The 19,515-nt window shown below is 43.1% G+C and overlaps 1 protein-coding gene across 1 annotated transcript in view; it reads right to left on the minus strand.

The window, feature by feature from the left end:
- Positions 1-19,515, minus strand: part of MAP3K13 (mitogen-activated protein kinase kinase kinase 13) — a 1,545,737-nt gene that overhangs the window by 181,952 nt on the left and 1,344,270 nt on the right. The window contains exon 13 of the mRNA XM_044075937.1: positions 4,533-4,603. Within this exon, the coding sequence (XP_043931872.1) occupies positions 4,533-4,603 (71 nt within the window). The remainder of the gene's footprint in view (positions 1-4,532; positions 4,604-19,515) is intronic.

The raw sequence follows: 19,515 nt of genomic DNA on the forward strand, positions 1-19,515 counted from the left end.
AAGAAATTTTAAGTCTGCAGTAGCAGCTGACTCAAAAGGAGGTAGAGTGAATTTCTCCAAGACAAAGTTAAGGTCCCAGGCTGGGGTTGGAGCTCTCCTGGGTGATCTCAAATTTTTGGCTCCTCTGAGAAACTACTTGAGCAGTGGGTGAGAGAAGAGGGGAGGTTCTGTGTTATAATGAGCTGAAATGGCTGAGGCGTGGATTTTAATGGAAGAAAAAGACAGGCTCTTGTGAAGCATCTCAGTTAAGTATTGTAAAATCTGAGGTAAATTGGGTGCTGCTGTTATCATTCCTTGAGATTGGTTCCAGGCACAGAATCTTTTCCATTTTTCAGCATGAGATTTTCTAGTACTAGGCCTCCTTGCCTCTAAAATTATATCCATCACAGGTTTGCTGAGGGATGGTAAAGGAGAGATTAAGTAATTAGCCAGGCTGCAAGGTTCAGTGTTAGAAGCTGAGGGTGCAGAATCTGCCTGCTGACAAGCAGGGAAGGAATCTGAGGCAGGTGCCATGGAGATAACCATGACACACTGCGCAGGAGGGGGTACGAGTGTTGGCACGGCTAGTCTGGAGCAATCAAAATCATCCTTAGTTTGTCCTGTTTGATTTTTAGTAGTACATTGGAGAACAGAGGCAGAGGGGGGAAGGCATAGACTGATAGGTTTTTCCAGCTGAAGGACAGAGCATCCACCTTCCAATCTTGTTTGTGGGGAGTCCTTGTGCAAAATGTGTCCAATTGGCAGTTCTGGGAAGAGGCAAACAGGTCTACATCTGGGCTCCCCCACCTGCTTGTCAACATGTTGAAAATCTTTGGTTCCAGTTTCCACTCGTGTGGGTCCATGAGTTTTCTGCTTAGTTCGTCTGCCAGAGTATTTAATTTTCCTGGCAGGAATTGAGCTTGTAGGTGCACTTGGTAGCTCAAGGCTGTGTTCCACAATGCCATGGCTAGTCTGCAGAGGGGGTAAGAATGTGTATCCCCCCTGCTTGTTTATGTACCACATAACAGTGGTGTTGTCCGTCTTTACCATTAGTTGTCCTGGAAGAAAGTGATCCTTGAAGGCTGTCAGAGCATTGTGTACAGCTAACATTTCTTTTTGATTGATATGCAGGTGCATTTGACTTGGGTACCATTTGCCCTGAATGCAATTCCCTGCCAGGTGAGCCCCCCATGCATAGTCTGATGCATCTGTTAGGTATGAAAGGTAGTCCCTTGTTTTGGTGGCAGGCCTCTGCCCACCAAAGGAACTATAGGCGTAGGCAAGGTATGACAGGAATCATTGTTTCTAGGTATTGAGAATGTTAACACCATAGGCTTTTTAGATACTACTGTAGTTTCCTCATATGCAGTCTTGCATATGGAATTAGAAGAATGCAGGAGGCCATGAACCCCAAGGCTTGCAGTATTTGTCTTGCAGATATCAGGGTTTTTGTGGCCACTTGTTTGAAGTAGGTTGTCAAATGAATTTGTTTCTCTGGTATGAGGTAAGCCATCTGGGAAGTTCTATTCAAGCTTGCTCCCAGGAATATAATTTGTTGACAGGGTACCAGGTGTGATTTATTTTCGTTTATGGTGTACCCCAGACAAGTTAGAACTCTTTGTACAAAGGCCAGATGATTCAAAGGTATGTTGTGGCTTTCTGCCTGAATTAGACAATCATCCAGGTAAGGGTATATTTGAATATTTCTTTGCCTGCAAAATGCAATAACAAGAGCTAGGCACTTTGTGAATATCCTGGGTGCAGTAGATAAGCCAAAGGGCAGTGCAAAGAACTTATAGTGCGTGTAGCCTGCTTTGAAGCGTAGGTATCTTCTGCAAGATTCCCTGATTGGGATGTGCAGGTATGCCTCTTTTAAATCTATTGTTGCCAACCAGGCATCTTTGCCTAGCATAGCATGTAATTGGTGAAGAGTCAGCATCTTGAATTTTGGAATCTCCAAAAAGGTATTTAGAGTAGACAGGTCCAGGATTGGATGCCATGAATTGTCTTTTCTGGGTACAAGGAAAAGTCTCGAGTAGAAACCTTGTCCCTTTTCCTCTTCTGGTACCAGATGAATAGCCCCCATGCTTAAGAGAGAAAGTACTTGTTTTTGGGCCTCTGCCCACTGATTTGGGGGTAGGTCCGGCCACCCGCTTGGAGTTGGCAATGTGTGGAAGTGAAATCTGTATCCCTGGGACACTATATTTAAAACCCATTTGTCCTGGGTAATGAGTTCCCAATTCTTTGCATGAAGAGCAATCTTTCCCCCCAAAGGGGCAGTCAGTTGATAAGTGCTTGGAAATTTTAAAAGGAAGTCACTGAGACAGTTTACCTTAGGGGGGAGTCTTATTATTCCCAGATTTGGAAGTGGAGGCCCCCCACTGCTTAGTTCTGTGTATCCCCTGGGACTGAAACCTGGGGTTTATGCTGTGTCTGGGTTTGGCTTGAGAGGACCTGGAAGTGGCTGGAAAGGACCAATTCTTAGAGGGCCAGTGCCTACTAAATCTAGGAGGCTGAACTTGTTAAAAATCATTAACAGTTTGCATAGAAGTAGCTTTATCTTCCATCTTTTTAAGAACTTCCTCAGACTTGTTGCCAAACAGGTGGACCTGATTTAAAGGAGCATCCAACAATTTAGCTTCAGCATGATCAGGCAAAGATTGCTCCTTAAGCCAAGCATGCCTTCTGAGCACAGACCCAGTAACAGCAGCCCTGCAAGAGGCCTCTAATGAATCAAAACCACATTGCAAAATATGTTTTCCAACTTGTTCAGCAGAATGCATTATATCATGTAATTCTTTATTTTCCACACAGTCAGGAATCAACATAATTTTCTGTTTAAGCAGTCCAAAAACATGTTGCTTATACTTTAACATATGAAAGTGGCAGTTTAAAGCCCTAATGGCCAAGGATGCAGAAGTGTAAACCTTCTTACCCCATCTATCCAGCGCCCTGGAGTCTCTATCAGAAGTGGTAGGATTTTTAGCAGTAGAAGCCTTAATGCCCTTGGGCCCCTGTGAAATAGTTTCTGGATCTGCAATAGGATTTTTAAAAAGGAACTTGTGGGACTCAGGGACCCTGTAGTATCTGTCAGGTTTTCTGGGAGCAGGAGGCAGGGAATCAGGGGCCAAACTAGATTCTAAAAAAGCATCATCAACAATGTCAAGTATAGGAGGAATACCTAAAGGCCTATGCTGAGGTGCTGAGGTAGGAGAAGGAAATTCCTATGCCGCTTTTTTGAATCAGAAAAATCCTGGCTTTCTCAGTGGAAATGCTCCCTTAGAGTATGTAAGGTTTCCCCAAAAGAAAAATCCTCAGGAGGAGAAGCAGAGGGAATGGAGTCCTCTGCATCTGAATCTTCATAAGTAGATAAGGGCAAATCCAGATCATCAGAAGAATCAGAAACAACAGAATCCTGATCAGAAGATTCATAATCAACTTCAGTCCTAGGCCTCTTGGGAGGGGGGTTGGCTACCCCTGATTAGAGTTATTAGATCTTCAGCCATTCTTATCATTTGTTTTTTAGGCCTAGAGGCCTGAGCATGTGGCCTGGGCATCGTTTTTTTAGGCATAGATCGAAATTTAGGCCTAAGTAAATAAGGAGCGTCATTTTAATATGCAAGTCCGTAAGCCTGAATATACCCTCAGAGGCCGGTGCCTGCACAGTGGCTCTGGACCCATTCAAGGTAGAGACATCCGCGGGTTCCATAGTTGAAGCATCTCGTGGCACACTGAGGCCTGAGAATCAGAAGTAGCGGGTATCAGGGGCTGCGAAAGCGCCTCACTGAGTACTGGCGAACTGGCGACTGGCTTAGGAGAAGCGCCGATGGCAGTTTTGGACCTCGGCAGCCTGTCTCTGTCTTTATATTTGCATTTTTTCAGAATCCCGGTAGTCGGATGGCTAACTAATGACATTTCTGGATAATTAAACCGAGAACTGAAATATTTAGAGGTGAAAATATATTGACGACAGACAGTGCGCTGATTAAATAAAGCACAAAACTGACAGCAAGGTACGTTGTGGTTAGGGCCCAGGCAAGGAATACAGTACGAATGAAAATCTTTATGATGTATTTGCTTTCCACAAGTAATGCAATTATTAACTTTTACTGACATTGGTGGGGAGCAAGAAACAGTTTCCCCAATGGGGTACTTAGCTTTAGTTGAAGACTTCGGTTCTGAAACTCGAAAATGAAAATTTCATGAGTCGGCCTACCGGCACTTGCCAACTGCTTCTGCTTCGAGCACCGCACGGCAAGAAAGACTGATGTAATGGCGTCGGCTGGATGTTTTATACCCCTGATGACCTGAAGCCATGGAAGAAGGGACAGCAACTGACGCAGGACCCAAGACTTTGTTAATCAGGCTGACTGAGGGCTACCTGCAAGCAGATAACCCAAATGTAATGACTGCAACAGTGAAACACGAAGAACATCTACATTACAATGCAACCATCAAGATGTGCCTTTACATGACTTTAGCCATATATTTCTTTAAGGCAAATTAAATATTTTTTGCCACTTAGCAGGCATGCTGCTAAAGATACCACTTACCTCTGTCTCCGAGGAAATTCAACTTCACTGTCTACCTCTCCTTCCTCTTCTTCAGATGACTCATCACCACACTAAATGCCACAAAAACAAACAGAAAAAGCTGTAAGACATTAATGTTTATTCTCACCTTATAACAGTAACATGGTCTTAGTAACACTTTTAACAGAAAAAGACTCCTTCATCCACTCACAATGCCTCTATATTTTCTGCGGAAAGTTATTACATGTGTAAACATTATTCTGTTTACTGAAAAGTCTCCCCTCCCTCTGTCATCTTTGTAATGTAGTGGGATGAATCCTTGACAATGCCTCAGGTGACCCAGTTTTAAGCAGCTGCTTAGGTGCTGGAGAAGCTGCCCAAAAAGAGATGTAAATGAATGGCCAACATCAGCTCACAAATCCAGGGACAAGGAGGTGGTTCAAGGCTCAGTAGTACTGCTTGCAGGAAGACTCAAGTTATGTGCTTTAGTGAATAGGGATGCTGGAATGAAAGCCTGGCCAAAAAGTGCATGCACTACAGACGTCCAGATGAGCATTACGAGTGTAAAGAAATGCTGATTATATCAGTGTGGCATAGCCAACCACTGTTCTGAGCTTGCCAGCTGAAAGAAGTATGAAAAAGGAAACAATCTAATCTCCTATATGATGACAGCCACTGTCTATAGTCCTCATTGCTTGCTTCCGTGTCTTTCAATTCCAGAAGCGAGAAGGAATGAATAGACCAGAAGGGGATAAGGGTTAACAGGTGTATGTGTATCTTTGTGTTGAGGGGGGGTGTGACTTTTTTATTTTAAAAAATCTCCATTCCCTTACATTTATCACTTGTTCTTGTATATCACCAAAAGTGTATTTGCTTAACCGATCAGGTGCAGCACTGGAAGTTGCTTAGTCTGTTTCAGCAAACTGCTTTTGCCTCATTTTATTTGAGACCCAGAGTTCATAATAACTATACTAAAATCAGGTTGGGAGAATATGTAGTGTTACATACGCTAAACACTGTTTACAGAAATGGATCTGGTAAGGTGCACTACTGTAATAATCATTCTAGAGTAACACTGTCAGCACATTCAATACAGAAGTGAACATCGTTGAGGAATCCATACAAATCCAAGTTTCATGTCCTTCACTGCCTTTCCTGTCCTTAACAATTCTCAATGGCAGTTTTGTAAGTTTACAACCTTTCAGTGAAGGAAATTTTCTTTGTTTGGCTCCTGAAAGTACAGTTTTGTACCTACCATAAATGTAGATGTTCAAGTGTATACCCTGCTGCAGACATCACACTTGGGTTATCCTGCCATCAGGCGGTCCCGCAGTCGGCACGAATTCCAAAGTCTTGGTCCGGCGTCAGTTGCTGTCGCTTCTTCCCTGACGTCAGAGCGCCAGGGGTATATCAGAGGCATCCGATGCCATTTTCTTCAGTTTTTCTTGCCCCAGATGTCAGGTGCCCCTAATAGGTAGGCAATATATATATATATATATATATATATATATATATATATATATATATATATATATATAGCTAAATGGAAAAAATAAAACAAAACCCGTAGGCACAAGCAAATACACCACAGAGGTAGTATAGACTAGAATGGTAGAGATAAGGTCAGCTAGTATAGAGGGGATGGAGGGAGGGCAACCTGGACTGCAGCAGGGTATACACTCGAACATCTACATTTATGGTAGGTACAAAACTGTACTATGTTCATCGTGTTACCCTGCTGCAGTCATCACACTTGGGTAGAATCCCAAAGCTAAGGATGGGCGGTGGAGTCAAACAGGGATAGAGGAGGCTAGAAGGCCCTGCAAAACTGCAGTGGCGAAGCCAGCTCTAGTCTTAAAGTAAAGTGGTAAGTGGTAGTGTTTGGTGAAGGTGTGTACTGAACTCCAAGTTGCAGCTTCCAGAATATCCTTGGTTGGCACCCCCCTGAGGAAGGCTGTAGATGTAGCTGCTGCCCTGGTAGAGTGGGGCCTTATGGAAGCAGGAACTGGTTTTCCATGGTGGGTGTAGCAAAAAACGTATGCAATGTCCTATCCATTTGGAAATGGTTTGTTTTGAGATAGCCTTTCCTTGTGATGTTGTAGCATAGGATACAAAAAGCTGGTCAAATTTTCTGAAAAACTTAGTTTTATCCAAGTGGTAACGTAGCTGCCTGTGAATGTCCAAGGAATGCAGGAGTCTTTCTCCTTTGTTCTGCGGATTTGGAAAGAAGGTGGGTAAATTGATGGTTTGATTTAGAGCCACACTGGATACAACCTTAGGCATAAAGGAGGGGTTAGTTCATAGAGAAACTCTGTCTTGATGAAAAATGAGGAAAGGCTCCACTGCCATTAGTGCCTGAAGTTCTGAAACTCTTCTAGCTGAAGTGATTGCTAGCAGCAGGGCAGTCTTACATGATATAAACTTTAAGTCAGCTGAGAAAGCTGGCTCAAAAGTAGGTAGCGTGAGTTTTTCCAGAACAAAGTTGAGGTCCCAAGTAGGTGTTGGTGCTCTTCTGGGAAGCCTAATGTTCTTGGCCCCTCTGAGAAACTGCCTTAAAAGTGCATGTGAAAATAAGGGAGGATCCTTGTTGTAGTGAGCAGAAATGGCTGAGGCGTGGAGTTTAATAGATGAAAAAGAAAGCCCTTTGTGTAACATCTCAGTTAGATATTGCAGAATCTGAGGTATGTCAGGTTGAAGGGTATTTTGGCCTTTAGCTTGGTTCCAGGTGCAAAACCTTTTCCATTTGTCTGAGTAGGCTTTCCTGATGATGGGTCTCCTGGCCTCCAAAATAACTTCCATAACAGCTTGTGAGAGAGGAGCTGGCTGGTTGCTTAGGTGATTTACCATGCAGCCAAGTTTAAGGTTTTGAGCTGGCTGTGTAGAATCTGATTGTCTTGCTGTGTGAGCAGGTGGGTAATTTGTGGTAGAATCCATGGTGGGCCCTGGGCCATATTCCTTAATAGTGGGTACCAGTGCTGGCGTGGCAAGTCTGGAGCAATGAGTATCATTCGGGGTCTCTCCATCCTGACTTTCAGTAGCACCTTTGTGAGAAGGGGTAGTGGAGGAAAGGCATATACTGTTAGCATTTTCTAACTGAATGAGAGTGCGTCCACTTTCCAAGCTTGTTGGTGAAAAGTCCTTGTGCAAAACTTTGTTAGCTGATAGTTTTGAGGGCTGGCAAAGAGGTCTATGTCTGGGAGCCCCCATTTTTGAGTTATCATTGCGAATACTTGTGGATCCAGTTTCCACTCGTGGGGATCTATGATGTTTCTGCTTAGGTCGTCTGCCAATGAGTTCTTTTTTCCTGGCAGGAATTGAGCTTGTAATTGAACTTGGTAAGCCAGTGCTGTGTTCCACAAGATCATTGCTTGCCTGCATAGAGGGTAGGAGTGTGTACCCCCTTGTTTATGTACCACATTACTGTGGTGTTGTCTATCCCTATGATAAGCTGACCTGGATGCAAGAGGTCCTTGAAGGCTGTCAGAGCATTTTGTACAGCCAGCATTTCTTTTTGATTGATGTGCAGATTCCTTTGATCTGCTGTCCATAAGCCTTGAATGCACCGTCCTGCCACGTGTGCCCCCCAGGCATAGTCCAATGCATCTGTTGTCATAGTTTGCCTGGCTGGGGGTAGGGTGAAAGGCTGACCCTTGTTTAGGTGACAAGCCTGTGACCACCATAGAAACTCCTGTTGAAGGCAGGGAATGAGATTTATCATTGTTTCCAAGCTGTGGCTGTGTTGAGTCCATACGCTTTTTAGGTACCATTGTAATTTCATCATATGCAGTTTTGCAAATGGTATTAGTAGTATGCAAGATGCCATGAAGCCCAAGGCCTGCAGAATTTTTCTTGCAGGGAGTTGGGTCTTTGTTGCCATTGTTCTGAAGTATTGAGTTAATTGTAGTTGTTTGTCTGGCGTCATATAAGCCATCTGGGCCGTTGTATTCAAGCTGCCACCCAGGAATGTCATAATTTGTGAGGGCACTAGTTTTGATTTATTTTCGTTTACTGTGTACCCTAGGCAACTTAGAAGATGTCTTACAAAAGCCAGGTGTTGTAAGAGAATGTCCTTGCTTTCTGCTTGGATGAGACAGTCGTCCAGGTATGGATATATTTAAATTCTTCTCTGTCTGCAGTATGCAATTACTGGTGCCAGGCATTTTGTGAAGACCCTGGGCGCAGTTGATAAGCCAAAGGGCAGTGCAGAGAATTGATAATGGGTTGAACCTGCAATGAAACGGAGGTATCTTCTGCAATTTTGTCTGATAGGGACATGCAGGTATGCCTCCTTGAGGTCCAACGTTACTAGCCAAGCTTTCTTGCCCAACATGGGAAGAAGCTGCTGTAGTGTTAGCATCTTGAATTTGGGTACTTGCAAGAAGGTGTTTAAGATTGAAAGGTCCAGAATGGGTCTCCAAGCATTGTCCTTTCTGGGGACTAGAAAGAGTCTTGAGTAAAATCCTTGGCCTTGCTCCTGTGTAGGTACCAGTTGAATGGCTCTCATGTCCATGAGAGCTGTAATTTGTTTTTGTGCCTCTGTCCATTGATTTTGTGGCAGGTTTGGCATTCCTTTTATCCTTGGCAAGGTGTGGAAATGGAATCTGTATCCGTGTGAGATAATGTCTAGGGCCCATTTGTCCTTTGTGACGATGCGCCAGTTGTCTGCAAAAAGTGCTAATTTTCCTCCCATGGGAGCTGCCAAGAGGGTTTTGCTTGGCAGTTTGAGGTTTGAGTCATTGTGTTTGCCTTCTAGTGGTCTGGGACCTGTCTTCTCCTCCCTTCTGTGTTGTAGTGACCCATTGGCGAGGTTTGTAAGGGATTTGTGCTTGTCCTCTGCCCCTTGGGTGCCTGTATTTACCCCTCTGTGGTCCGTCAGAAGCAGGAAAGGACCAATTTTCTGTTGGCCAATTTCTGCTGAAGCGTGGGGGCTGTACTTGTAAGAAATCTTTGACTGTTTGCATAGATTTTGCCTTATCCTCCATTTTCTTTAAAACCTCCTCTGCTTTAACCCCAAATAAAACATCCTGCTGTAAGGGTGCATCCAGTAACTTTGCTTTAACATGATCAGGCAGAGATTGTTCCTTTAACCAAGCATGCCTATGTATAACAGACCCAGTAACAGCTGCTCTAGAGGAAGCTTCCAAGGCATCAAAACCACATTGTAGAGTATGTTTGCCCACCTGTTCAGCTGCATGCAGCAGATCTTGCATTTCCTTGAATTCAGACTGTTGAGGGTGTGTGCCCATCTTTTGTTTTATTTGAGACATTAGGAATTGCAGGTATTTAAGCATGTGAAATTGACAATTTAGTGCTCTCATAGCTAGAGTAGTTGAGGTGTAAACCTTCTTCCCCCACCTATCTAGTGCTCTGGAGTCCCTTTCTGAGGGTACAGGATTTTTAGCCATAGAAGCCTTAGCCCCTTTGGGACCCTGGGAGATTGTCTCTGGATCAGCAGCAGGGCTTTTGTAAAGGAATTTGTGGGAGTCAGGCACTCTATAGTATCTATATGGTTTGGCTGGAACAGGAGGCAGAGAATCTGGATTTAGACTAGATTCTAAGAAGACATCATCCACTATGTCCAAAACTGGGGGGATAGCAAGTGGTCTGTGCTGGGGGAGTAAAAGAAACTCTCGGAGCCTTTTCTTTGAGTCAGAATAGTCCTGACCTTCCCAGTGGAAATGTTCCCTCATGGTGTGTAAGGTTTCCCCAAAGGAGTAGTCTTCAGGGGGAGAAGCTGAGGGAATGGAGTCTTCAGCATCAGAATCTTCATAAGGGGGAAAGGGGTAATCCTGTTCCTCAGAGGAGCCTGAGGAAATAGACACCTGATCAGAGGAGGCATAATCCTCCTCTTGTCTAGGCCTTTTGTCGGGGGTGGGGGGGGGCTGATCAAAGAAATCAAATCTTCAGCCATTTTCAGCATCTATTTCTTAGGCATAGGGCCTTGACCTGGAGACTGAAGTGTAGGCTTTTTCGGTTTTAGAGGAGTCTTAAGCTTAGCATAAGATTTTATGGTGAGGGTAGTCGGTCTGAAGACATCTTCAGAAACCGAAGGTGTTTCTGCAGCACTGGCTTCCCCTACTGCAATGTCGTCGGTAGGGCCTAAGGAAAATGGCTGCGTCGGCCTAGAAATCTCTGCTGGGGGATCCGATGTGGTCTGGGAATCCAATTCAGCGGTAGCCTAGGGCTGTGTAGGCACCTCACTGAAAACTGGAGAACCGGCGACCGGGCCAGCCGAGGCCTCGGAGTCTGGCTTGGATCTAGGCTGCCGGTCCTTATGCTTGCGTTTTTTATGCACGCCGGTAGTCGGTTGCTCCAAAGGCATAGTGTAATTAAATTTTCTACCGAAGTAGTGTCGTGCGAAATCAAAGCGACGCTTTATAGTTCGTTTATTGAACCTAGCACAAAACCGACAACCAGTGACGTCGTGGTCTGGGCCTAGGCAAGGAATACAAAAAGAATGAAAGTCCTTATGAGGTATTTGCTTCCCACAAGAAATGCAATTGTTAACTTCTTCTGACATCGGACTGAGGCAAGAAAAGGTTCCCCAATGGGGTACTTAGCTTTGAAGACTTCGGACTGAAACTCGATTCGAAAATCTCAGGTGTCGGCCGACCGGCACTTGCGAACTGCTTCTGCTTCGGGCACCATGCGGCAAGAAAGACTGAAGAAAATGGTGTTGGATGCCTCTGATATACCCCTGGCACTTTGACGTCAGGGAAGAAGAGACAGCAACCGACGCCGGACCAAGACTTTGGAATTCGTGCCGACTGCGGGACCACCTGACAGCAGGATAACCCAAGTGTGATGACTGCAGCAGGGTAACACGATGAACATCCTTGCTCCCATGTAGCTAGCCCTGCAAAACACACTTGCATATAAAACTTGTCTCTTGAATCTGACAATAATATGCGGTGCCCTCACTAATTTCAAAGCTAACCTTGCAAACCATGTGCCACTCTGGATGCTGTTTTGCTGACTACCTTTAGCTTATCATTGCTTTTTGAGTTGAGGTCTCAAGAATGAGGCACATGCTATAAACATGTTAAAAAGCTATCCTGTGAAAACACTTCCTCATGTAGATTAATTTTCCTGTGCACCCCAACATTACAATAATCTTATTTATATTATATTAAACTGCACCGCACTGCATACCTTCATTTATTATAATCATACTACTGTTGCCTCATTGCACTTCACTGAATTCATAATCCTAGAGTGTGTGAATATGTACATCTTCTGACTGCCTTCCTACAATCAGTCCCAGACCTATCATATTTCAGTACTTTGTTTTATACATTTTGGTGCAAAACACAAACTGCCACACTGCTAACAATTCCTTAAACTTTTTTAAAGCTCTACACTTTTTTCTTCTCCTCCTGGTCAGACATCTCTGAAACTTGCAATAATATGAATAAAAATATGCACAGTGTTGTTTGTATATGGTGTGCAACTGCCATGATTTAGACACAAATAATGCAATATATGTACATTGCACTCTGTCTTTGTGGTCCACTTTGTTTGTCCAAGTTTCCCATGCCATCCCTTTTGCAATCATGTCCCATTACATTTACTATTTATCTTCCCATCTTGTTTACCATGCAGATCACAAAATACACCATGTCAAAAGTGAAGAAAGGAACATTTAGACATGATAGATAGAACTATGCAGACCAGGACATGAAAGGTGGAGTCCAGGACATCCTAGACTATTCAAGGTGAAGGACAAACAAAAGAAGTGGTGAAGTCTTACTGAACCTGATCACCTCACTTTGCAATACTCCTCATACTGAGAAACACAACTGTACTGAAGGCAAAGAAAGACACTTCAACCGTGCTTGGACATAACAATGAAATGCATCTATGTTAATCCACCACATGCAACCGAGTCACGAGCTCAAGCTATGGACTGCACTGCTGGCAGCATAAAGTCTGAAATAACTATTACTGGTAGTTTTTGATCATATTGATAATATTTGTTTTCTAAATGAGCTGGGAACCCATATTCTTTTTAGCATACAATGTGGCACAGGCTAATGCGCCAAAAATGAAGATAAAGGTCATTCATATAGCTCAGTGTGGTTGAACAAAACTTTTTTTTCTTTCTGAAGAATGGCAAGCAGTTTAAAATAATTACCACAGCAGTATATTCAGCAAATTGTAAACTTAATTCATTCAAAAAAGATGAATTTTTTTGAACAAGTACACAATCGGCACTTCTGCACAAAGTCACAGAGTATGGGGATGTATGGTATTTATGAAGAGGAAGCTTGGAAGCCTCTGAAAATGGGATTTGTAGAAGAGGACTAAAAGAAGGAAGAGAAAAATAGCACAGAGGTGTGAGACTTACTTTGGTAAAATTTCAAAGGCTGAAGCTCTTTTATCACAAAGAATATATATTCTAGGTTGCAGCTGTACAAACAGCTAGTTCTTAGAGCTATACTGCACATGGCTATGCCAAATGAAAGTGAAAGGACTAGACAATAGTCGGAGAAAAGGCACTGCACAGACACTACAGCAAATTATTTATCCTTTCTCCTCTTTTATCACATTTCCTTTAAGCCTCTTTTTCAGCACTGCTTTACTCACAGTATCTCACTTCTCATTTGTGTGTAAGCAAAACTCATTGGAATGAACTGCCTCTAGGGGGTTAAAGAGAAATGCAAGGCCACTAACTTTAAACATAGCTTTCAGGATGCACTTGGAAGGAATTACTTGAGGGAAGTCAAAGAAAAACTCAGGGCTGCTGGCTTTAACCACACTTGCAGAATTATAGTGGACTACATATACCTATAAATAACATGAATCAGCAGCAGACACTAACACCTAGTAATAATACTGTCATGCTGTGCTGATTCAATGCTTCAGTCTCTCCACTATGTTAGCAGGCATCAGAAAATAAGACAAGTCTAAGATACTGCCATACACCTGCTTTGGATGATTTGTGAACATTTTCATGATGTATATATTCTTCTGACCAGACAACCCATAATCCATTTCAGTATACATTATAAAAAACAGTTGCGTAAGTTGAACTTACCATAGCAGCAAATGTTTGAGTAATCACTGCTGCAGTAGCCTTAGTTATATGGGTCATATCCTGCTAAGAATATAACCACTGGCCAGCTTCCAGAGCTTCAGAGCACATTCCACATACCCAAACTGTCAAGCAGCTTGAGATGAGCTGACCAAAAGATACGTTTGGGCGCAGAACCCTTCAGAGCTTTCCTGCCAGCAGACAGAGGGAGGCTAAGCCCTGAAAGGACAATGTTAGGAAAAACAAAAAATAAATGTCCACACCATAGCATAAAAAACACACACAAAAAAAACAAGTGAGATGGAGGTAGAGAACAGATAATACAGCAGTGATCATTCAAATATCTACTGTTATGGCAAGTTCAACTTACACAACTGTACTATGTTCTTCATATTGATCACTGCTTTAGTAGTCTTTGCTACACTGGCAGATTACTATAGCTAACTATATTTGGGAGGAGGAAGGAGAAGGGTCCAGGAGCCCTTGGTTCTAGCAAAACCTGATCTAGACCCAGAGAAGGAATCAAGCTTACAGTCCTTTGTAAAAGTAGGTTTTCAGAGGACCAAGTAGTAGCTTTCCAAAAAGCCATAGGCAAAGCCAAAGCCAGGATGAGTATAAGAAAACGTAATACCATAAGACTACCATTTGGAAATAGTCTGTTTTGATCTTGGTTGTCCTTCTTATCTTCACAAAAAATGAACAATTGATGTTAACAGCTGAAAAAAAATTAGTTCTGTCAAGATAGTACCTGAGTTGTCTGCAGATATCCAAGGTATGGAGTATCCTTTCTCCTTCACTTTAAGGTTCAGGAAAAAAAAGGGGGAGATGGACAATTTGGTTTACAGTAGACCTGGATAACACTTAAGGCATAAAAGAAGGATCAGTTCTCAAAGAAACCCTGTCCCTCTGAAAAATGAGGTAGGGTTGACTCACCATAAGAGCTTGCAACTTACAACACCCTTCTTGCAGTGGTCAAAGCACTTAGTAAAATTGTTTTCCATTTTAAGAACCTCAAGTCAGCCAGATTAGCTGGTTCAAATGGAGCAAGTGTTAGTTTTTCTAACAAAAAATTAAGATTCCAAGGAAGGGCCAGCAGTTTACTTGGAGGTCTCTTATACAAAACCCCTTTCAAGAACATTTTGTTAAGAGACTGCCTTGAAAGAAGAAGATCCATGAACAGACATGCTGAAATGTCTAATAAGTCAAGAATAAGAAAGGCCATATCATAGTAATTCACACAAATACTGTACAGGTGCTGATTATGTTCTTGACACTAACTAGAAAACCTTTTCCATTTGCTAATACATGATCTTCCAGTAGCAGTATTTCTTGCCTCCATTAGTACCTGCTGCCCATCCTCAGAAAAAGGTGCCTAAAAGGAATTAAGACCCTATCATCCGGCAATCAACTGAAGATGACTGAAGTCGGGTGTATCAAACACCATTATTCTGTTAGGAAGCTTGTGGTAATTGCCCTGGGCCACTTCCAAATGAAGGGAGAATCACAGATGCCTGGGCCAGATGGAAGTCACCACAATTATCTTGGGGGACTCCTTCTGAATCTTCAGAAGTACCCTGGATATTAGTAGAATGGGTGGAAAAGCATACAGGAACATTCCTGTTCAAAGAAAAGAAAAGTCATCTGTCTTCCTGGCCTTAGGAGTCCTGAAACAGAATTTTCCCAGTTTATTGTTCAATGAGGTCTACTTGAGGAACTCCTCACAGGTGGATCAACTCTTGGAAGCCCCCTAATCTAGTTTCCATTCATGAGGGTCTGCCTGGTTCTCCACAGCTTGTCTGCCACACAATTTTGCACTGATGGAATGTAGGATGCCTGTACAGTGAGACTGTGCTGTGAAGCTATATCCAAGCTAACATGGCAAGCCTGAAAAGTGGATATGACCTGGTTCCTCCTTGCTTTTTGATGTACCACATGACTGTGGTATTGTCTGCAACCACTTGAAGAGGTCCCAGGGACCAAAGATGGTTCAGAGAGTTGAGTGCCTTGATCAAAGCAAGCATTTCCTTGATATTTATGTACTCATGTCTGCCCTTGGTGTACCACACCCTGTGCAATTTATTCCATCTGAAACTGCTCCCCAAGCAAAGTTTGAAGTTTCTGTTGTGACTGACTGCTTTGGAGCAGGGATAGAGAAGGTGAGACCCGGATTTAAGGGTATCTGTTGTCTCCTCCAAAACATTTCTCTTCTGAGAAACCCCAGTACCGGGATCTGAAAAGATAAAGGATACTAATGCTGAGACCAAAGAAATTTCAAATGCACTGTATCTTTGTAATGTGGAGTCTTGCCAGGGGTATCATGAGAATCATAGATGCCATGAGACCCAAAATTCTGAGGTAGTCCCTCGCAGTGACCAAAGTCTGAGTGGAAAACCTCAAAAACAGATCTAGATAAAGATCTATTTTTTCCTGTGGAAGAGAGGCTCTTTGAACTGAGGTGTTTAGATGACACCCAGGAACATAATACTGTGTGAGGGAGCCAAGAAGCACTTTTGAATGTTTTCTTGGAATCCCAGCTTGAGCAACAGATCTCTCACCCAAGAGAAAGACACCTGACATTTTGAAAAAGACTCTATAGAAATAAGCAAGTCATCTAAATATGGAAAAATGTGGATACCCCATAGCTTGCAATGAGCTATAATTGAAGCCAGACACTTTGTGAACACTCTTGGTGCAGTGGATGAATAGTCCAAAGGGTAAGACAGAGAACTGATAATGAGATCCAAACACAAAAAACTTTAAGAAGCACCTGAAGTCTGTATGACTAGAGATGTGATGGTAAGTATTTCTGAAGTCTGGTGTTACCAAGAAACTTGAAAGAGGAAGAAGAGGTAGCAGATTATGACGTGACTTCATTTTGAATTTGGGCACTACTGCAAACAGGTTTAGGAAAGAAAGATCCAGAACTGGTCTCCAAACATTTTCTTTTTTTTTGGCACTAAGAATAATCTTGAATAAAACCCCTTCACCACCTGCGAAGGAGGAATTGGCTCTATCACTCCTTTTGAAAGCATGTGATGAAGAAAAGGAAGAAAGAAAGGAGTCTGATCTGCAGGATGAGGAATGACCCCCCCCCCCTCCAGAAAAGAGGAATTTCCTCCCACTGCCATCTGTAACCTATTTGTCTGAAACTATCTGTTGCCAAAGAGAAAAATGGAGATTTGGACTTTCTGGAAGAGAATGTGGGAATGGGCCACAAGGCCTTTTGAATAGTCATTCAGACAATGGATTGTCCTTGATTTTAGGGAGGTTTGAAACTTCTTTTTGGAACCCTTTTGCCACTTCTTAAATATCTACTTACCTGAATTCTGTTGAGATCGTTTATTCTGTTTTTTGCCAAAATTGGACAAGGAGAAAGAAAATCCATTGGACAATTTGGAAAAGGAGGGGTGAAAAATCTTGGATCAGCTTGCCCTTTTCATCACACTTTTCGATCACTTCTGCAGCAGAGAGGCCAAACTCTAAATCTCTATCTAAGGGAGAATTTAAAATCTCATTTTTAAATCATCTGGGAGGTTCTGAGAATGCAGCCAAGCAAACCTCCTTAAAACAGTACTAGTGGCCATACCCTGGAACATGTATCAACAGAATCATACACACACTACAAACAATGAATACTGACCTGAGCAATAGAAGAAACTGTCTCTTTCGGCTTTTCCCGGTTAGGGGTCACCACAGCGGAACTCTGGTCCTCTAATGATTGGCAGTACATTTTTACGTGCCGAGCTGCCAGCCCTGAAGCACAACCTTCAACGAAGGTACGCATATTCACACATGTCTCCACACAGAAGATGCTTTAGCTGAGAATCGAACAGGACAACGTCTTACTGTGAGGTGACAATGCTACTGCAGCACCACCACCGCGATGAGCAATAGAAGAAAAGTACAGTTTTGTACCTACCATAAATGTAGATGTCCGATAGGCATGCATCTGCAGTCCTTACAAAAGGGTTGTCCTGTCGTCAGGCAGCCCTTCGGTCGGCCGGATTCCAAAGTCTGGGTCTGGCCTCGGCTGGTGTCGCACTTCACCCGACGTCATAGCTGCAGTTCTTCGGGTATAAAGGCATCAGCCGACGCCATTTTCCTCAGTGTTTCTTGCCCCAGATGCCAGGTGCCCTCTAGGAAGGCTAAATTTGGATAAATGCAAATGGTTCCAAATAGTAGAGAGCAAACAAAAAATAAGCATGTATGTACATATATACAAACAAATACACCATAATAGATTCCCCCAGCTAGCTACAAGATGGGCAAATACCCTAGGAGTACCACAGAGGGAAGGAGGGTGGGTAATCCTGACTGCAGATGCATGCCTATCGGACATCTACATTTATGGTAGGTACAAAACTGTACTATGTCCTTCAAGGATGCATCTGCAGTCCTTACAAATGGGTAGAATACCATAGCCAAACTGGGGAGGAGGAGAAATAAGATTATGGTGTAGTTAAGATCCCTTGCAAAACAGCAGTGGCAAAACCTGCTCGGGATCTGGAGTATAAAGGTAAATTATAATGCTTGGCAAATGTATGCACGGAGCTCCAAGTAGCAGCCTCTAAAATGTCTTTGGTAGCCACTCCTCGTAAAAAGCTGTGGTAGTGGCTGTAGCCCTTGTAGAGTGAGGCCTGATGTTTTCTGGAGTTTTCTTCCCATGGTAGGAGTAACAAAATCTAATGCAATTTCCTATCCACTTAGAGATTGTCTGTTTTGAAATTGCTTTTCCTTCCATTCCTGTTGCATATGCTACCAGTAGCTGGTCAGTTTTCTATTGCTCTTGGTCCTGTCCAGGTAGTAACGTAATTGTCTATGTACATCCAAGGTATGCAACAGTCTTTCTCCCTGTTCTGTGGGTTGGGGAAGAATGTAGGTAGGTGGATAGCTTGATTTAAAGATACCCTGGAGACCACCTTTGGCATAAAAGTAGGATTAGTTCTCATGGACACTCTATCTTGATGGAAGATCAGGAAGGGCTGTACTGCCATTAATGCCTGTAGCTCAGATACCCTTCTTGCTGAAATGATTGCAAGCAGGAAAGCAGTTTTCCATGATAAGTACTGTAATTCTGCTGTTGCTGCTGGCTCGAAAGGAGGGAGTGTCAACTTTTCTAGCACAAAGTTCAAGTCCCATGCTGGCAATGGTGGCTTCCTAGGTGGCTTTACATTTTTAATCCCTCTCAGAAACTGCCTGAGTACAGGATGTGAGAAGACTGGAGGATTCAAGTTGTATTCTGCTGAAATAGCTGATGCATGAATCTTAATGGAAGAATAGGACAGGCCGTTGTGGAAGAGCTCTGCCAAGTATTCCAGGATGTTAGCTATGTTTACCAGTGACACATTCTCTCCTTTTGCAGTACTCCAAATGAGATATCTTTTCCATTTTGCTGAATAATTTTTTCTTGTTGAGGGTCTGCGAGCCTCCAAGATAATGTCTTTAACCCTTTGAGATAAATCTGGGTTATTTGGTCTTATGCAATGTTCCAGGCAGCCAGCTGCAGTGTTTTCAGGTTTGGATGCAGGGTTTTGAAGTTGTTCTGTGTTAACAGCAAGGGAACTAGGGGCAGAGGCCATATTTGTTCCCGAGACATACTCCTCAGTAATGGGTACCAATGTTGCCTTGGCCAGTCTGGAGCTATCAGGATGATCCTTGGACGGTCTTCTTTGATCTTCAATAGCACCTTGTGCATCAAAGGAAGAGGTGGGAATGCATATGCTGTCAGGTTTTTCCAACTGAAAGATAGGGAGTCCACTTTCCGAGCAAGTGGGTGGTACGTCCTTGTGCAGAATTTTTTCAGTTGGTGATTGTGTGGGGATGCAAATAAGTCTATCTCTGGTAGTCCCCATTTCCCTGTAATGGTTTTGAAGATGTCCGGATGCAGCATCCATTCGTGGGCATCCGTGGTAGTTCTGCTTAGGATGTCTGCTAGTATATTTTCTTTTCCTGGCACAAAAATTGCTTGTA

This window comes from Protopterus annectens, chromosome 6.part1, assembly GCF_019279795.1.
Source record: "Protopterus annectens isolate FY-2018-M chromosome 6.part1, PAN1.0, whole genome shotgun sequence".
NCBI lineage: Eukaryota > Metazoa > Chordata > Ceratodontiformes > Protopteridae > Protopterus > Protopterus annectens.